Here is an 18,816-nt window from a genome sequence, read left to right as displayed (position 1 = left end):
TTTTATGGCAAGGATACTGGAGTGGGTTGCCATTTCCTTCTCCAGTGGATCACCTTTTGTCAGAACTCTCTGCTATGACCTGTCCATCTTGGTTGCCCCTGTATGGCATAGCTTATAGCTTCATTTTGCTATGTAAGCCCCTTCACCACCACAAGGCAGTGATCCATGAAGGGGACTGGATGGGTAGCCATATGGAAATCAACAGAAACTTTTCTCTCTCCTGTTGCCACAGATTCTCATGAAGTATTTTTTTGTAGTTGTACCATCTGGATTATCCCACACTATGGACTTACTTATTTGCAGGTGTGGCCAAGATCCATAAAAGCTTTTTAGTCTCTAAGATGAAATAAGAGAAAATTCTGCAGATAGAATTTTTCTCTCAACCCTGTTTCTGAGGCATCTTGAGGTGTAGGGAGAAATTGACAAATTGTGGTCTTTGGCAATTCAAATATTAGACATTGGTCCCATTCATGTTTAATGCTAAACCATTGTTTAATGGTACATACATGATTCGAAAGAAACCCAGGCAAACCCTCAGATTTCTACACTCCCCCTTCTCCTTCCAGGGGAAGAATGGAATAAATGAGAATTCAGTTTCCCTTTAGCAGATTCCTGGCTTTTTCAGCAGAATCCTGTTTCAGCAGATTTGCACATTTTGGCTGAAGAAAGTGGCTCCCACCACAGATGGACTCATAGCAGTTGCAAGGGCTGACTTATTGCTAAATTTCTTCATAAGAGATGGGCAGACAACCAGCAGGAGACTGTTTCACGTGACACAGGCTAAAAGATTGACTTGTTCTTATTTTATGAATTCATTTTAACACATCATTTTGCATTTAGTGATATTCCTATACATGTTTCCATGAGCAGAAATGAAAATTTCATTGAATGACATTTTTCAAATGAATACTCCAAAATTATCTACCTCATCACCTGGAATGCCTATTACAATCTATCCTAGAATGAACTGTGTGCTTGCTCAGAGAAGGAAATTGCCATTCAGCACCCTTAGTACAGAATATTTTAGATTGCAATCCCTTGCATGGTTAACTGGGATTAATTTCCATTACTATTATTATTATTATTATTATTATTATTATTATTATTATTATTATTATTATAGCATTTCTATGCCGCCCCTTGCCGAAACCTCGGGGCGGCTTACAACATGATAAAATACATTGAAATGTATGTAATGCCAGTATCTGGAAACTATGAAACTATGTAATGCCAGTATCTGGAATTGGTATAATTAGGCACCTACTAAGGCCAATACCTCCTTCATTGATCACTGCCTTGTCGTGGCGAAGGGGCTTGTGTAGCTCAGTGAAGCTATGAGCTATGCCGTGCAGGGTCACCCAAGACGGACAGGTCATAGCAGAGAGCTCTGACAAAATGTGATCCACTGGAGAAGGAAATGGCAACCCACTCCAGTATCTTTGCCATGAAAACCCCATGTACAATATCAAACGGCAAAAAGATATGATGCCGGAAGATGAGCTCCTCAGGTCAGAAGGTATCCAATGTGCTACTAGGGAAGAGCAGAGGGCTAGTACTAGTAGCGCCAGAAAGAATGAAGCGACTGGGTCAAAGCCGAAAGGACACTCAGTTGCTGATGTATCTGGTGGTAAAAGGAGAGTCCGATGCTGCAAAGATCTATACTCCATAGGAACCTGGAATGTAAGATCCATGAATCAAGACAAGCTGGATGTGGTCAAACAAGAGATGACAAGACTGAACATTGACATCTTAGGAATCAGTGAACTAAAATGGACAGGAATGGGTGAATTTGATTCAGATGACCATCAGGTATACTACTGCAGGCAAGAATCCCTCAGAAGAAATGGAGTAGCCTTCATAGTCAATAAAAGAGTAGGAAAAGCAGTACTGGGATACAAACTCCAAAATGACAGAATGATCTCAGTTCGAATCTAAGGAAAACCATTCAACATCACAATAGTCCAAGTCTATGCCCCGATCACTGGTGCTGAAGAGGCTGAAGTTGACCAGTTCTATGAAGGCCTACAACACCTTCTAGAATTAACTCCAAAAACTGATGTCCTTATCATCATGGGGGATTGGAATGCTAAAGTAGGAAGCCAAAAGTTAACCGGAATAACAGGCAAGTTTGGTCTTGGAGTACAAAATGAAGCAGGGCAAAGGCTGACAGAATTTTGTCAAGAGAACATGCTGGTCATAGCAAACACTCTTTTCCAACAACTCAAGAGACAACTCTACACATGGGCATCACCAGATGATCAACACAGAAATCAGATTGACTAAGTGCTCTGCAGCAAAAGATGAAGAAGCACTATACAATTAGTAAAAACAAGACCAGGAACTGACTGTGGCTCAGATGATGAGCTTCTTGTTGCAAAATTTAGGCTTAAATTGAAAAAAGTAGGGAAAACCACTAGGCCACTCAGGTATGACCTAAATCATATCCCTGATGAATATAAAGTAGAGGTGACAAATAGATTTAAGGAATTAGATCTGATAGGCAGAGTCCCTGAAGAACTATGGATGGAGGTTCGCAACATTGTACAAGAGGCAGCAACTAAAACCATCCCAAAGAAAAAGAAATGCAAGAAAGCAAAATGGCTGTCTGAGGAAGCTTTACAGATAGCGGAGGAAAGAAGGGAAGCAAAAGGCAAGGGAGAAAGAGAAAGATACAAACAATTGAATGCAGATTTCCAGAAAACAGCTAGAAGAGATAAGAATGCCTTCTTAAATGAACAGTACAAAGAAATAGAAGAAAACAATAGAATAGGGAGGACCAGAGATCTCTTCAAGAAAATTGGAGATATGAAAGGAACATTTCATGCAAAGATGGGCATGATAAAGGACCAAAATGGCAGGGACCTAACAGAGGCAGAAGAGATTAAGAAGAGGTGGCAAGATTACACAGAAGAACTAATCAAGAAAGAGCTTAACGTCCCTGATAACCACGATGGGGTGGTCACTGACCTTGAGCCAGACATCCTGGAATGTGAAGTCAAATGGGCCTTAGGAAGTCTGAGCAGCAACAAAGCTAGTGGAAGCGACAGTATTCCAGTTGAGCTATTCAAAATCCTAAAAGACGATGCAGTAAAAGTGCTACACTCAATATGCCAGCAAATTTGGAAAACTCAACAGTGGCCACAGGATTGGAAAATGTCAGTTTACATTCTGATCCCAAGAAAGGGCAATGCCAAATAATGTTCATACCATTGTCCTCATTTCACATGCTAGCAAAGTTATGCTCAAAATCCTACAAGCTAGGCTCCAGCAGTATGTGGACCGAGAACTACCAGAAGTACAGGCACGATTTTGAAGAGAGAGAGGAACTAGAGATCAAATTGCCAACATACACTGGATCATGGAGAAAGCTAGGGAGTTCCATAAAAACATCTACTTCTGCTTCATTGACTATGCTAAAGCCTTTGATTGTGTGGATCACAACAAATTGTGGCAAGTTCTTAAAGAGATGGGAGTACCAGACCATCTTATTTGTCTCTTGAGAAACCTATATGTGGGTCAAGAAGCAACAGTGAGAGCTGGACACGGAACCACTGATTGGTTCAAAATTGAGAAAGGAGTTTGGCAAGGCTGTGTACTGTTGCCCTGTCTATTTAACTTATATGCAGAGCACATCATGAGAAAGTCTTCCCCTTGGTATTCACCTGAATTGCGGGCGATGAAGTGGGCTGGGAGACGTCTAGAGCGTAGGTGGAGGAAATCACGGGATGAATCTGACCGAACACAGTTAAGAGCCCATTATCAGGCCTATGCTGTGGCCGTGAGGGCGGCGAAAAAGAAATTATTCTCCATTTCCATTGCCTCCTCACAATGCCATCCAGCAGAGCTTTTTCGGGTGGTACAAGGCCTGGTTCATCCTGGCCCTAAGAAAGATCCAGTTCCACACTTGAAGGCCCACTCTGATGACTTTGCCAAGCATTTCAGGGAGAAAATCGCTGATTCATCATGAGCTGGTCTCCACTAGTGCCTCAGGGGCTTCTGGGGAGATACCAATGTCACTGTCTGGTCCAAAATTGATGGATGACTTTCAGTTACTGCGGCCTGATGATGTGGACAAGGTGCTTGGATGAGTACGTCCCACCACTTGCCGATTGGACCCTTGCCCATCTTGGCTAATTAACAACGCCAAGCATGGAATAGGTACCTGGATCTTGGAAGTGGTCAACGCCTCTTTGAGGGAGGGCCGGGTACCTGCCCCTTTGAAGGAGGCAGTAGTCCGACCGGTCCTGAAGAAGGCGTCACTGGATCCAGAGATGGCCACTAATTATAGACCAGTGGCCAACATCCAGTTTCTGGGCAAGGTGTGGGAGCGGGTGGTGGCGGGACAACTCCAAGCACTCTTGGATGAAACTGATTATCTTTACCCATTTCAGTCCGGCTTCACACCCGGGTACAGTACTGAATATGCCTTGGTTGCCCTGTACGATGACCTGTGCAGGGAGAAAGGGGAAATGCATCCCTGTTGGTTCTCCTGGACCTCTCAGCAGCTTTCAATACCATCGACCATGGTATTCTTCTGGATAGGCTAGCGGCATTGGGGGTCGGAGGCACTGCTTTGCACTGATTCCACTCCTATCTCAATGGTCGATTCCAGAAGGTGATGCTGGGGGACTATGGCTTTGCGCCATGGCAGCTATGCCATGGAGTACCACAGGGATCCATTTTGTCCCCTTTGCTATTTAACATCTACATGAAACCGCTGGGAGAGGTCATCAGGAGGTGTGGGCTGTGGAATCATCAGTACGCTGATGATACCCAGCTCTACCTCTCATTCTCTACCAATCCAGGTGAGGCAGTGGCTGTACTGAACCGGTGCCTGGCCGAGGTAATGGGCTGGATGAGGGCCAATAAACTGAAGCTCAATCCAGACAAGACGGAGGTCCTGTTGGTTGGCGGATCGGGCTTCGGGGAAGTGGACCTGAACTTAGTCCTGAATGGGGTTGCACTCCCTCTTAGGGACAAGGTCGGCAGCTTGGGAGTGCTCCTCGATCCAGAGCTTTCACTGGAAGCTCAGGTGACAGCGGTGGCAAGGAGTGCTTTCTTTCAGCTTCGGCTTGTCTATCAGCTGCGTCCCTACCTGGAAAATGACTGCCTGGCAACAGTGACACACGCATTGGTGACTTCCCAACTCGACTTCTGTAACGCGCTCTACGTGGGGCTGCCCTTGAAGACGGTCCGGATACTTGAATTGGTTCAAAATAGGGCTGCCAGGCTGCTGACAGGGACTGGGCGTTATGTTCACATGACTCACATGACTGTCAGCTTCACCGGCTCCCCATTGAAGTCCGGGCCCAATTCAAGGTGTTGGTGATGACCTATAAAGCCCTAAACGGCTTGGGTCCTGGTTACCTGAAGGAGCGCTTACGTCCATATATGCCCACCCGCCCCTTGAGATCAGTGGGAGAGGCCCTTCTCCAGGAACCCTCCGTGAAGGACATTAGGAGGGTAAGTACACGGAGGAGGGCTTTCTTTGCAGTGGCGCCCAATCTATGGAATGCACTCCCCAGAGAGGTCCATCTGGCACCGTCGTTATTCATTTTTTGGTGCCAGGCAAAGACCTTTTTATTTAAATGTCATTTTAATTGTTAATTTAATTGATAATATTATTTATTTATTTTATATCCTTGGCCAGGTCGACTCAAATTATATTGTTTTTATATTGTGATTATTTATTTTTGGCTCTGGCCTCTTGGCAGAGCAGCAAAGCAGCAGAGGCACAGGCTGGGAGAGAGTGCTGAGTGGCCAGGGGACTGGCGAAGGCAAGGTAGGAGCTGGGTAGGGGAGCAGAGGGCCAGGAGCAGCAGAGAGGAAGGGGGCGGGGCCAGAGAGGCTAGAGGGGCCAGGAGGAAGCAAACAGGCGGGGCCACCGGCCTGAGGGACTGATAAGGCATCGTCCCTTGTCTGCGTCCCTTAGCTGTGGCCCGGGCTGTCCAGAGACTCCTTTCCCTGAGACACAGAGGTTTGTTTGTTTGTTATTTTGTTTTGTTTTGTTTGTGCTGTGCTTTGTTTTTCTTCCAAATTAAATTTAAGTTTATTTTATCCTTGTGTGTGTGTGCGAGTGGGCTTTTGTCTGGGAGAACTGGGCAAGTGAGAGGAACTGCAGGACAAACAAGGCAGGGGACTGTCTTGCATGAAGCCCTGGCAGAAACAGTGACTCATAAGGAGACCTTGCATGTGACACCCAGTGCCCAAGAGTCAACCCCACAACCCAACACAGGGACGGCCGAGCCAGCTGCTGCGTCTTCCTCTGAGCCCCAGCACGTTGAGCAAATGCCTGGACCTTTATCAGAGACAGAGAGTCATGAGAAAGAGGAAGCTGCAAGTTCTACTCAGAAGGAGGCAGAGCAAACTGCCTCCCCCCCCCCCAATGCTGATCTCCCTGAGCCAGAAACAGAAGACACAATAGGTGTCGTGGATTTTTCAAAAGCCCAGAACAGACGTATTTTACGCAGATTTGAACAGCTGCAAAGTAGACTGCGTAAGAAGGAGGAAAGGCATGACTTGGGAGAATGATCCCACGTGGGCTCAGGAAGAGAAGCCATTATAGGGCTAACATCTGCTTAGCAAGGACCGCTATTAGGGAACTTATCTATAGAATTGTAAATCTTGTAGACAATTAGCATTAAAGAACTTTGGTTTTATTGCTCTAGAATGTGTGGAATGTTTACATACCGGGCTGCACCTCTCAACAGGGACCAAGGTAAGGTTTCAGAAGGGATACCGATGGCAGACCAGGAGATGGTCTTGGCGGGAGTCACAGGTGTTGCTGTCCGCTGCAACAGCTGCGTCATGTTCGTGCTTCTCCCCCAGGAGAGGCAGGGAAACACTTGCCCTCGGTGCAAGTTGGTGACGCTGCTAGAAGAGGAGGTGAGGTGTCTGAGGGCCGAGAGAGCTCTTCAGGCCCCCCTGGAGCAGCCCCCCTCTGGACAGAGGGTTGAGGGAGAGACCATGGGAGGAGCAGCTGCAGAGACATGGAGGTATGTCACCCACAGGAGGAGGAAGCCGGCACAGCCTCCTCCTCCTCCTGGCACCAATCTGGAGCTGGGAAACAGGTTCTCTCCACTTGGGGAGGCTGGGGCTGATGAGGCTTTGGGGGACCAGCAGGACCCCCAGCCTGGGACATCAGGCGGCAAGGGGGCCGCTGCGGGAGAGGCGAGGGCCAGGACATGGCCACCCACCAGCACCGGGAAGGTACGGCGGTGGGTGATTGTTGTTGGGGACTCCCTGCTGAGGGGCACTGAGGCAGCAGTGTGCCGTCCCAACCTGGAGACAAGGGAGGTTTGCTGCCTGCTGGGCGCACACATCCAGCATGTGAAGGACAGAGTGAAGCATCTTGTTCGCTCTGGGGTCACCAGCCGCTCCTGGTGATTCATGTGGGCACAAACGATGTGGCCAGGCAGGGTGTGGTTGGGACCACCAGGGACTTTGAGGCCTTGGGGAAGAGACTCAGGGAGCTGAAGGCCCAAGTGGCCTTCTCATCAATCTTACCTGTCCGGGGATTTGGGCCAGGAAGGGACAGGAGGGCCTCCGAGGTGAACAACTGGCTTAGGGTGTGGTACCAGAAGGAACGCTTCGGGTTCCTCGACCACGGCACTCGGTTTCTTGCCAATGGACTTCTGTCAAGGGACGGGTTACACCTCATGAGGATGGGGAAAAGGTCCTTTGGAAATGCTCTAGCGAGCTTCGTCTGGAAGACTTTAAACTGAGCTGGGGGGGTTCAGGCACCCCAGTAACGTGTCTGCACTGGACAAGTGTGGGGGGAGGATCAGGGCTCTGGGAGCAGGGTTTTAGAGATACTGCAGGGACTGACAGGTCTCCTACTGAGAGGGGCCAGGTATCAGGGAGGAAGGAGGAAGCTGGGAACTCCAAGGAAGGGAAGCGGTGGGAAGGAGTTGAGGTACATGTACCCCAATGCTAGGAGCATGGGTAACAAGCAGGAAGAGCTTGAAGCTCTCCTGGGAATAGGAGGGTATGATCTGGTGGGAATCACAGAAACTTGGTGGGATGAAAGGCAAGTCTGGAATGTGAACATAGAAGGGTATCACCTTTTTAGAAAGGACAGGAAGGGAAAGAGAGGTGGGGGCGTGGCTTTATATGTCAGGGAAGGCATGGGATGCAGTGAGATAGAATGCAGCACAGATGGGGATTCAGTAGAGGCAGGGGTTTTGACAGGGAAAGAGACCTGACAGTGGGGGTATGTTATCGCCCTCCAGGTCAACTTGAGACCCTGGATGATGTCCTGACAAGCCAGATTCTAAGAATGTCTTGGGGAAGAGACAGTAATTATGGGAGATTTCAATTTCCCGGATATTACTTGGGAGACTCACTCAGCGGTGACAGCCAGGTCACGTCGCTTCCTAGAAGCTATAAAGGGAGGGTTTTTCACACAGAGGATCCGAGAGGCGACGAGGGGGGGAAACATCCTTGACTTGGTCTTGACCAATAGTGAGGAGCTGATAGATGAAGTACAGATTAGGGGAGCTCTGGATGCGAGTGATCACTCCATCCTTTGCTTGCAGCAGGTCAAACACTAGAAGCTGGGAGTTCAAGTGGGCCAACTTTGGCCAACTGAAGGCCAGACTGGGGAAATTCTCCTGGGATAGGTTACTGGAAGGTAAGCGAGTTCAGGAGGGGTGGATAGCACTCTGAAGGGAGGTTTTGGAGGGGCAAGCCTTGACGATACCTCTAGTCAGTAAGGTGGGAAGGTGGAGGAGAGTGCTGCCATGGATGCGAAAGGAGGTGGTTAGAGGGATTAGATGCAAGAGGAACCTTCATAGGAAATGGGTACTGGGGAAAATAGACAAACGGGTATACCGGGAGGAGGAGGCCCATTGCAGAAGGATTCTTCGCAAGGCTAAGGCTGATTATGAGCTGAGACTTGCCAAGAATATCAAGAGCAACAAAAAGGGCTTCTTTAAGCATGTAACTAGGAAGAGGAAGGGGAGACAAGTCGTGGGACCACTAAACAAGGCAGAAGGAGATCCAGTGACTGATATGAGGGAACAGGCACAGATGCTAAATGACTATTTTGCCTCTGTCTTCTCCCCAAAGCAGGACGGGGGATATCCGCATAGGAGCTTAGATGAGGCTGGGGACTTAGGGCACAGATTAGAGTCAACCCCCTTGAAGTCGAGGGGCTCCTCAAGGCATTGGACCTTACAAAGGCACCAGGTCCTGACGGGTTACACCCGAGAGTACTTAGAGTATTGGCAGGGGTTCTCTCATGCCCGCTGGCCTCCATTTTTGAGACCTCGTGGAGAATGGGTGAAGTTCCAGAGGACTGGAGGGGTGGCAGCAGTGGTCCCAATTTCCGAAAAGGGTAGTAGAAAGGACATGGAGAATTATAGACTGGTTAGCCTTACGTCTATTGTAGGAAAAACAATGGAAAGGCTCATAATAGAGAGAGATCTAGTGATGCTAGATAGGGAAGGGAGGCTGACAGCCACACAACACGGCTTCCACAAAAACAGGTCCTGCCAGACAAACCTTGTGGAATTCTATGACAGGGTTTCGAGATGGTTAGATGGAGGGGATGCAGTGGATGTTGTATACCTGGATTTCAGCAATGCCTTTGACAAAGTGCCCCATGATATCCTGGTGGAGAAACTGAGGAGTTTTGGGATACCCCAAGCACTGTCTGGTGGATTAGGGCATGGTTGACTGACCAAAAGCAGAAGGTAACCATTAGCGGGGAATCATCGGGATGGCAGCCAGTGACAAGCGGGGTCCCCCAGAGATCTGTCCTGGGACCGATCCTGTTTAATCTTTTCATTAATGAAATGGAAGAAGGGGTGAACAGTTTGCTGATCAAATTTGCAGACTACACTAAAACTGGAGCAGTGGCCACAACTGAGGATCAGGTACTCCAGATCCAAAAGGATCTGGACAGACTATGGAAGTGGGCAGGAGACAACAGGATGGCGTTCAATGTGGATAAGTGCAAGGTCTTGCACTTGGGGCATAGGAATAGCTGTCATAAGTACAGGTCAGGTGATAAGTGGCTGGAGAGCAGCACTTGTGAAAGGGACCTCGGGGTACTGGTTGACTGCAGCCTTAAGATGAGTCAGCAGTGTGATGCGGTGGTTAAGAGGGCGAACGCCACCCTTGGTTGCATAGCCAGAAGTGTTGCTTCTAGATCAAGAGAGGTATTACTACCACTCTACACGACTCTAGTGCGCCCGCAACTGGAATATTGTGTTCAGTTTTGGGCCCCTCATTACAGAAAGGATATAGCCAGGTTGGAGTCAGTGCAGCGTAGGGCCACAAGGTTGGTGGCCGGTTTGCAGGGGATGCTGTATGAGGTGAGACTGAGGGAACAGGGTCTCTTCAGCCTGGAAAAGAGAAGACTCAGAGGGGATATGTTGGCGACATACAGGTATGTGAGGGGATGTCACATGGAGATGGGTAGAGACCTGTTCTCCCCTGCAGAGGAAGGCAGGACACGATCCAATGGAGCAAAGCTCAGGGAACCAAGATTCTATTTGGATGCCAGGAAGTACTTCCTGACAGTTAGGACCCTGAGGGTGTGGAATGGGCTTCCACGAGAGGTCGTTGAGGCCCCATCGGTGCAGGTGTTCAAGGATAGGCTGGACGTCCACATGGTGGGCATGTCGTGAGCGGAGCTGGTGAGCAGAGCTGGTGCCGAAGGTCAGACTAGATAGCCCGGGAGGCTCCTTCTGACTCGCTCTGTTTTCTATGTTTCTATGTTTCTATTTATTGATGTGAGCCACCCTGAGGCTTCAGCAAATGGGGCGGCATAGAAACTTCCTAAAGGAAGGAAGGAAGGAAGGAAGGAAGGAAGGAAGGAAGGAAGGAAGGAAGAAATAGATGAATCACCAGTTGGAATTAAGATTGCTGGGAGAAATATCAACAGCCTCAGATATGCAGATGATACCACGCTCATGGCAGAAAGTGAAGAGGAACTAAAGAGCCTCTTGATGTGGGTGAAAGAAGAGAGTGCAAAAGTTGGCTTGAAACTCAACATTAAGAAAACTAAGATCATGGCATCCGGTCCTCTCACTTCCTGGCAAATAGATGGGGAAGAAATGGAGGTAGTGACAGATTTTATTTTCCTGGGCTCGAAGATCACCGCAGATGGGTACTGCAGCCAAGAAATTAAAAGACGTTTGCTCCTGGGGAGGAAAGCTATGGCCAATCTAGACAGCATACTAAAAAGCAGAGACATCACCCTGCCAACAAAAGTGCGTATTGTCAAGGCTATGGTTTTCCCAGTTGCAATGCATGGCTGTGAAAGCTGGACCATAAGGAAGGCTGAGCGCCGAAGGATTGAGGCCTTTGAGCTGTGGTGCTGGAGGAGACTCCTGTGAGTCCCTTGGACCGCAAGGTGATCAAACCGGTCAGTCCTAGTTGAGATCAACCCTGACTGCTCTTTAGAAGGCCAGATAGTGAAGATGAAACTCAAATACTTTGGCCACCTAATGAGAAGGAAGGACTCCCTGGAGAAGAGTCTAATGCTGGGAACAATAGATAGCAAAAGAAGAAGGGGACGGCAGAGGATGAGGTGACTAGATGGAGTCACTGAAGCAGTTGGTGTGAGCTTGGGTGGACTCCGGGAGATGGTGGAGGACAGGAAGGCCTGGAGGAATGTTGTCCATGGGGTCACGATGGGTCGGACATGACTTTGCGACTAACAACAAGAAGGCCAACACCTCAGAAAGGGATTCACTATACATGCACTGCCGTATAACCTATTCTGACTCTTTGATCAAGGGCAGCACTGTTGAGATGTAAGCTGCCATTTGAAAAATCTGGAGGAAATCCAGACAAAATACTGATTTTCCCAAGCAGGCTTAATGTAATGGATAGGCATGGTCAGGCAGCTGCCAGGACCCTACCCAGAACCTACTGACCAGAAACCCCTGGAGCTGCTCCTCTTTCGCACTACTGCAACCTGCTTGCTCTCTCCCAGGCAATGATGGTGGGAGCAGGAAGGAGCAGGAAATGCCACTCCTTACACTGAGCCTTTGTCTGGTGAGTAAGCAAGTGAAAAAGGTGATGAGAAAGCAGAAGGGGAAAAACAGCAATGACAAGAAGGTAGATTCTCTGCAGGAGGGGGCTCCTGGAGAGTCTCTTGCCCTCAGAAACCTGCAGATAACACTGTTCCCAGCTCTTCCAAATGTAGATCTCAAGTTTTGTTTTGTTTTTTTACTTCAGCCATTCCATTCACAGCTTGGGGAATGCTTTATAGGGCACTGTCACCCTCCAGGTCCTCTCCTGTGCTTTCCAAACATTCCTACTGTTTTGTTAATTATTATTTTATTTTTAGCTAGCAAAGTCTGATATTTTCTGAAAATGATGGAACGAAATGAAATCAGAGTCTGGTGTATTTTTGTAATTCTGCTGTGCCACCTTGTGGTTTTGTAAAAGACATGCAAAAGAGCTGATCTTAATCCTGCAAAGAATCCAGAAGTGGAAGCCTTGGTAAAGCAGTGGCTTAAAAGCCTCATGTAGAGAAGTCCTGGAATGTCAGAACAATTCAGGCCAGACATATTAAGGAATAAATGCAAAAACTCACAGGGTAAATGCTCCAAAAATATAATACTAACAGAAAGGCTTGTGTGAACAAATAGTTTCATTTTTCTTTTATTAGCACATTCTGGAATTGGAAGCCATGCTATATGATGCCTTGCAGCAGGAGGCAGGAGCCAAAATGTCTGAAATCCTTTCTGAAGAGGAGAGAGAGAAGTTGAAGAATGCCGTGGAACAATGGAAGCGTCAGGTCATGAGTGAACTTCGTGAACGGGATTCCCAGATTCTGCGGGAAAGAATGGAACTCGTTCAGCATGCACAACAGGTCTGTTGGGTATATGAGCCTATGCCACTGAGAAAGCCCCCTCTGTGGAAGATGAGCAGTAACTTCATTTTGCTCTTTTTATTTTGGCATATACTTCTAAAGTAAGAATCTAATAATAAGGCCCAGAATTAAAAAGTTATTGTGGAAGAATAAAGCACTTTAATGTCCCTTGATCAGAGAGGCCTTTTCTTATTAACAGCCATTTTGGTATGGATATTTGCAATTGCTAGGTCTTTGAGGCCACATTACAAATTAGTCCACAAAGCTGCTGCCGAAAATAGTAGCCCTGTAAATAATTTAGAACAACCTGTCTCACTGAAATGACAACCAATTATATATAACAGCCCAATTATATGTAATATGTCATGTCACCTGCACCCAACACCTGAACCCAACTCATTTTCTGTACTGCAGCTTATTGTTCATAAACAAGCCACCTTAGAAACCCATGGTTCTCTGCAGTAATGGATTATCTTGTCCTCTGAACCCAGAATGTTGACCCAATCATGGGTTGTCAGTAATGCTGCTCTTGCAAAGCTTGTCCAAACCAGCATCAGTAACAGCCACTCCACCAAGTACCTGTCACTTTGGAGTGACAGTCAGTGGTAAATTCCCCCTCCTGCATGATCACAACCCCTTTTCGCTCACTGTGGCTTTTCCCGTCTTCTCCAGAGAAACTATGAAATTTGCTGCCATAGGACATGGTGATGGCCACCAATCTGAATAGCCTTAAAAAGGGATTGGACAGATTCAGGAGGGAGGAAGCTATCAATGGTTATTAGCCTTGCTGGCCTTGTACTACCTCCTTTAGCAAAGGTGGCATGCTTGCATACACCAGTTGCTGAGGAGCTTGGGTTGGAGGAGGTCTTGCACCCATCCTGCTTGAGGAATCCTGTGGACAACTGGTTTGCCACCATGTATATGGAGTGCTGCACTGTATGGCACTTTGGTCTCATCCAACATGGCTTTTCTTATGGGTGGGTTTTTTTTTTTTTTTGTTATATTCAAAAACAACCAAGTGTCCCAACTGAATGAAGTGAAGTGCTTCAATTCAAACAACTGACTGCCCATTTGTGCTTGGGGTTTTTTTTTTTGCAGGGAGGACAAATTTGTGGAATTGAGCAACTGCTCAACTCTAAGTGGTCTCTCTGCTTAAAGTACTGAATTGATAGTTCATAATCCATCTCTTTGGCTGTGACTGACAGATATACAGTTTCCCCACCTCTGCTAGATAGAGTCAAAGATGTGGATTAGGGCATTAGGGCCATTTACTTCCCAGCCATTCAATTTGTGTACATTTCTGAGGGTTGTTTAGAATGGACAGGGTAGTGCAGTAACTGCATTGGTAAGTACTCCAAAAAAGAGTCACAAAATGGAGAAGGAGTAGTTTTCCTGTTCTGGAGTAGCTGGGGACTTAGGGAAGTTTTGAAAATATGGGATACACAAAGAGCTATCAATTCAGCATTTAGGAGGATCACATATCAAAGTGCCAAATATTTTCCTCCCTTTTGATGCACCTATTTCTATTTCAGCTTTTTCATCATTTTCAACTTGACAACAGTTCTCTGTCGTCAATGCACAAACTCGGTTATAGGCAGTCTTCCTTGTCGGTTTCTCTGTACCTTACTTACTTTGTCCTACCTTTGGCAGCTGAAACATACATGGAAATTGATGAGATCACTACACATTTTGAACAGCTGTAAGAGTACATTGGCCAAAGGCTGACTGCTCCCCCATTTAGAAAAATGAATGCAATTTCACCACTTTCTGTGGCAGAAAAAATACAATTGTGCATTTTGGAAAATATTTTTAAAAGTGTTGCAATCAGAATGCAGATGGGGAGACAAGAGGGGTTCTGCCGTGGAAGGTACTGGGATACCAGCTGGAACATTGAGGGAGGAGGAGGAAGTGAACAAGCTATAGATGAGCCCAGTTATCTATCAGGTGCAGCCTGGTTTGGTCCACCGACATCCCACACTGTGTAGCTTATTCACAGGGTAGCTTATGTGTTGCATGACCACAGCCATAGTTAGTTTCATTGTAACTAGGTAACTACAGATATGGGACACAGGAAGTTGCCTTAAAGTGAACCAGAACATTGGTTCATCTAGCCCAGTATTGTTGACACTGTCTGGAAGTGTTTCTTCAGGATTTCATGCAGGATTCTTTCCTTCCCCTCCTGAAGATGCCAAATATCAAACCTGGACTTTCCACATGCAAAACCTTTTAGCACTGAGCCATGATACATACACTCCATTGAGCTGCAGCCCCTCATCATCATACCATCAGTGTGGTGTGGTGCTTAGAGTGTTAAACTGGGACTCAAGAGATCCAGGTTCTAGTTCCCACCCAGCCATGGAGCTCACTGGGTGATTCACTCTCAGCTTAACCTACTTCACAGGCTTGTTGTGCAGATGAAATGAAGAGGAGAACCTTGTAAGCCACCTTGGGTTTCTGCCAGGAGGAAGAAAGGTGGGGTTTGGTAGTGTGGTGATGGTAGAGATGCTGCTGCTGCTGGCATTATACCGTGCATATTCCCCACCCCCATCAGTGGAAGCTACAGATATGGGTTAGGGACATCGTTGAGTGCAGAAGCATTTTCTGAATGCTTATTGCTGAAGCATTTGCACAGTATCCATGAGCATTTTATCCTAGAGTTCCTGTCTGGAACCTCATCTCAGGTTATAGCCATCATGTGATTCTCTTAGATTGGTAATTTCGTCTACAATCTCCATGAACCTTCATCATAGTTATGTTGGTTAGGAATGATGGGAGTCATAGGACAAAACATCTGGAAGGCCACATGTTGCCCACCCCATGTTGGATATTTATTGTGTCTGACAGATAAGAGGACATAACATAATTCCAATACAGAGAAGTGAGGGATTCATTCCTGGAAGGCACAGCTATCACCCAATATCACTTCTGTAGGACTGGGGCTCTCTTTGACAGCAGGACTGTTGAAACTAGTATCCTCTCTAGGTAACCTTTATGCGAGCTCTCATAAAATGTCACCCCAGTATAAAAACAGATAGTCATAGGAATCTAACCTGAATGTCTCCAGGCTCATCAGTGGAATGAGGCATCAGAGGCAACAGAAATGTCTGGTTGATTTGCATCACAACCACAGCTAAGCTTTTTTTCTGAATTTTTCTAACAAGTCTTTTAGATAAAATCTCCCTCCAGCCCAAATTTACACAAAATTTTGATTTTCACAGAGAATTAAAGAGCTAGAAGAAAGAATTGAAGCTCAAAAAAGGCAAATAAAGGAACTAGAAGAAAAGGTATGGTAATAAAAGTGAAAAAAAATGAATGATTACAAAAACTATGCTCAAAGAAAGTGTGTAGAAAAGATTGTGGGTTTGGAACAGCCTCATTTAATATGGGTCATTCTCCTTAAGGTCTAGTTGGAATTATTTGGTCACTACATTACTGCACTTGATCTTAGCCAAAAGGCTGAGAACTGGACACAGTATTAAGTATCGAGACAAACACATAACGCTGTTATTAAGCAACCTTCTGAGGTGATAGAAAAGTGGAGTTTTTGCTTCTAGCATTCAAACAAGTATGTTTGGTGAGAACGAGCAGGCCGATTAGCAAGAGCAGCCCATTGGCAAGCAGCTAACCAGACAGCATCACTGACGCTGCCAGTTGGTGCAACTATCAGTGTTCACTCTTCTTGCCTTTTGTCCTAAAGATCTTTGAGCCAGGAGAGAGCAGTTAGCTTGTTGGCAATAGCTGAAAAGCAGTACCACTCATTTGATTCCCTTGCAACCAAGGGATTCCTGCTCACACAATTGGGAGCATTGAAAATCTGCTGGTTGGCAATGCCCGGTTGGAGACTGTGTGATATAATGGCTTTCCCCATGCCACCCCTCTGGCATGAGCATCAGGACAAGAAGCTGCACTGCCGGATTAGGAGCTGCATGCCACACAGATTTCCCCATGCACTTGCCCTTGCCAGAGTAAGGCACCTTCCATGATTCCTCATACCACTCATTGTGAGCCAGCAGCAGGGATGAGAAGCAGCTGAACAACATCAATGAACAGGGAGCAGCACTGGTCCCTCATTTCTGGGTACCAGGTTTGGAACCCCTCTCTGAAAAGCCAAAGCATGTGTGTAAGCTAGGCAGAGGCAGGAAAAAATGATTTGGGACTCATATGCAGCTTGCAGGCCCTTTCTAACCTAGCCTTCAGCATAAACCTATAATAAATATAATCCAGAAGATCCCTTTCCTTCCTCTGTCCCCTACCCAGAACTATGCAGAAGGCAGACTGCTGCTTTGGCATTGCTTTGTGTCCACCAAAACAGTGGAACAATGGCAAATGTACCCATTCATTTCAGTGGGTAGTGAACCTATGAGAAGCTTACTTTTCTCAGAAGTAATAGTGCTTTTGAGTTTGAATTGTGGTATAGTTGCCTGAGAGAACAAGGAATAAAATTATTCACTCATTAGTGAATTTTATTTGAAAAATATAAGAAGTGATTGGGGGCAGCAAGTGATGATGACAGGTTGTGAGAATTTTAGACTAAAACAGCTTCAAAGCCAGAGGTCACCCATTCTAGAATAGACTAATGATGTAGCCCTATATACACATAGGGCTAAATCCAACACAGACTAAAGCATGCTTAAATCTGCTGATTTAGATGGGCTTATCTGTGTTGAATTTAGGCTTTAATTAGAAGTAAGTTTCATTTAATTCAGTGGGATTACTTTTGGGTAGTCAAGTATAGGATTGCATTGTCAAAAGACTGATCACACTCAATCTTGGTGAGATTGATTTTCAAAATAGCACAGGGTTAAGAACATTTCTGTATGAGTGAAATGGTGAGGTACAATATTACACCTTAATTTTTCAAATGATACTAGGGTACTCAATATGGACATTGTTATAAGAATATTGAAATATTCCTTGATTTTGTTCCCCATCACTCCAAGACCCTCTTGGGTTCCAAATGCAACTCTCTATCCCATGTGTGGTTACCAAAAAACTATCAGGGCCTCTCCAGATATATACACATTTATGTATTTATTTATTTGAATTGTTTGCTGTTGTATTTTAGCTGAAAATTTTCATAACAGTGTATGCTACAAAATCAAGAAAATTTTGCCCCACAGAATGTAAAAGTTTAAAAGTAAAGCAACACAGGAACTAGAGTGCCTCTTATATACTCTACTCATTGCATCTGTAGAAACAGGAACATTGGAAAGTTCACCTGAGGCAGCTTATTTTGCCTCCTTTCAACAGACTGTCAAGCTTTGCTCTTGTCTAGATTCATTAGTGGTTTCTTACTAGTTATACTATAATGTTTTTTTTTTCTTTTTCTCTCTTTCAATTTTTTCTGGTTTTTTTTTTTTTTGTTCTCTTTTTTCAGTTTTTATTTTTATTCTTATTTTTTTCTTTAGCTTTCATTCTTTGGTCATAGTAGACTACCCACCTACTGGAGGTAAGCACTCTGTTTATTTGTTAATCTCTTCCTGCTCTACTTTCAGTCAGGCTTTAAAGCTCTCTTATCAATACTGTGGCCTGCAGAATGCTACAAAATGTTTTTGTCCAGCCGCAATCCACCCCAAAAGGACTTGCAAAATAAATGGAAGGCCAAAAAGCAAAACCAGAAAATTCTACTTAAACCCTTGGATCCAATCTTGTGCAAGCTGATGTCTATTTTACAAGACTTCCATGTGCACAATAGAACTATTGTTCCCACTGTAGTCTCCCACTTGACCCAAAATTTGACCTGGAAGGCTCCCAACCTTGCAAAGCAGGAGTGAGTGCAAGGACTGTAGCAAAGAAGGGGAAATAGTTCCAAAAGTGGTTTCCTTTTGCTGGTAGAACGGTACCATAGGATACAACCCAAAGACCAAATTCAATAGCTCCTTACAAAGAAGGGACACTGACTTGTTTTTCAGTGTGCATATACATTAATGAATACTGCAGTCCTCTGCACAATCACCTGTGAACAAGTTCTGTTGAACACCACT

General features: G+C 45.8%; 1 protein-coding gene across 17 annotated transcripts in view; it reads left to right on the top strand.

The window, feature by feature from the left end:
* The window catches only part of JAKMIP3 (Janus kinase and microtubule interacting protein 3), a 90,650-nt gene extending 72,390 nt beyond the window's left edge, over window positions 1–18,260 (top strand). For 15 of the 17 annotated variants that reach the window (XM_044420734.1, XM_044420740.1, XM_044420737.1 and 12 more), the window contains 3 exons: window positions 12,629–12,832; window positions 16,051–16,116; window positions 18,210–18,260. In XM_044420734.1, coding sequence (XP_044276669.1) covers window positions 12,629–12,832; window positions 16,051–16,116; window positions 18,210–18,260 — 321 coding nt within the window. The remainder of the gene's footprint in view (window positions 1–12,628; window positions 12,833–16,050; window positions 16,117–18,209) is intronic. The other 2 variants (XM_044420739.1, XM_044420729.1) reach the window with 1 other exon arrangement.
* Window positions 18,261–18,816: the final 556 nt, after the last annotated feature.

This window comes from Varanus komodoensis, unplaced genomic scaffold (assembly GCF_004798865.1).
Source record: "Varanus komodoensis strain SLA01 unplaced genomic scaffold, ASM479886v1 scaffold11, whole genome shotgun sequence".
NCBI classification, from domain to species: domain Eukaryota; kingdom Metazoa; phylum Chordata; class Lepidosauria; order Squamata; family Varanidae; genus Varanus; species Varanus komodoensis.
The sequence above is the reverse complement of the archived record's forward strand: the minus strand, read 5'-3'. Positions and strand labels throughout refer to the sequence as shown.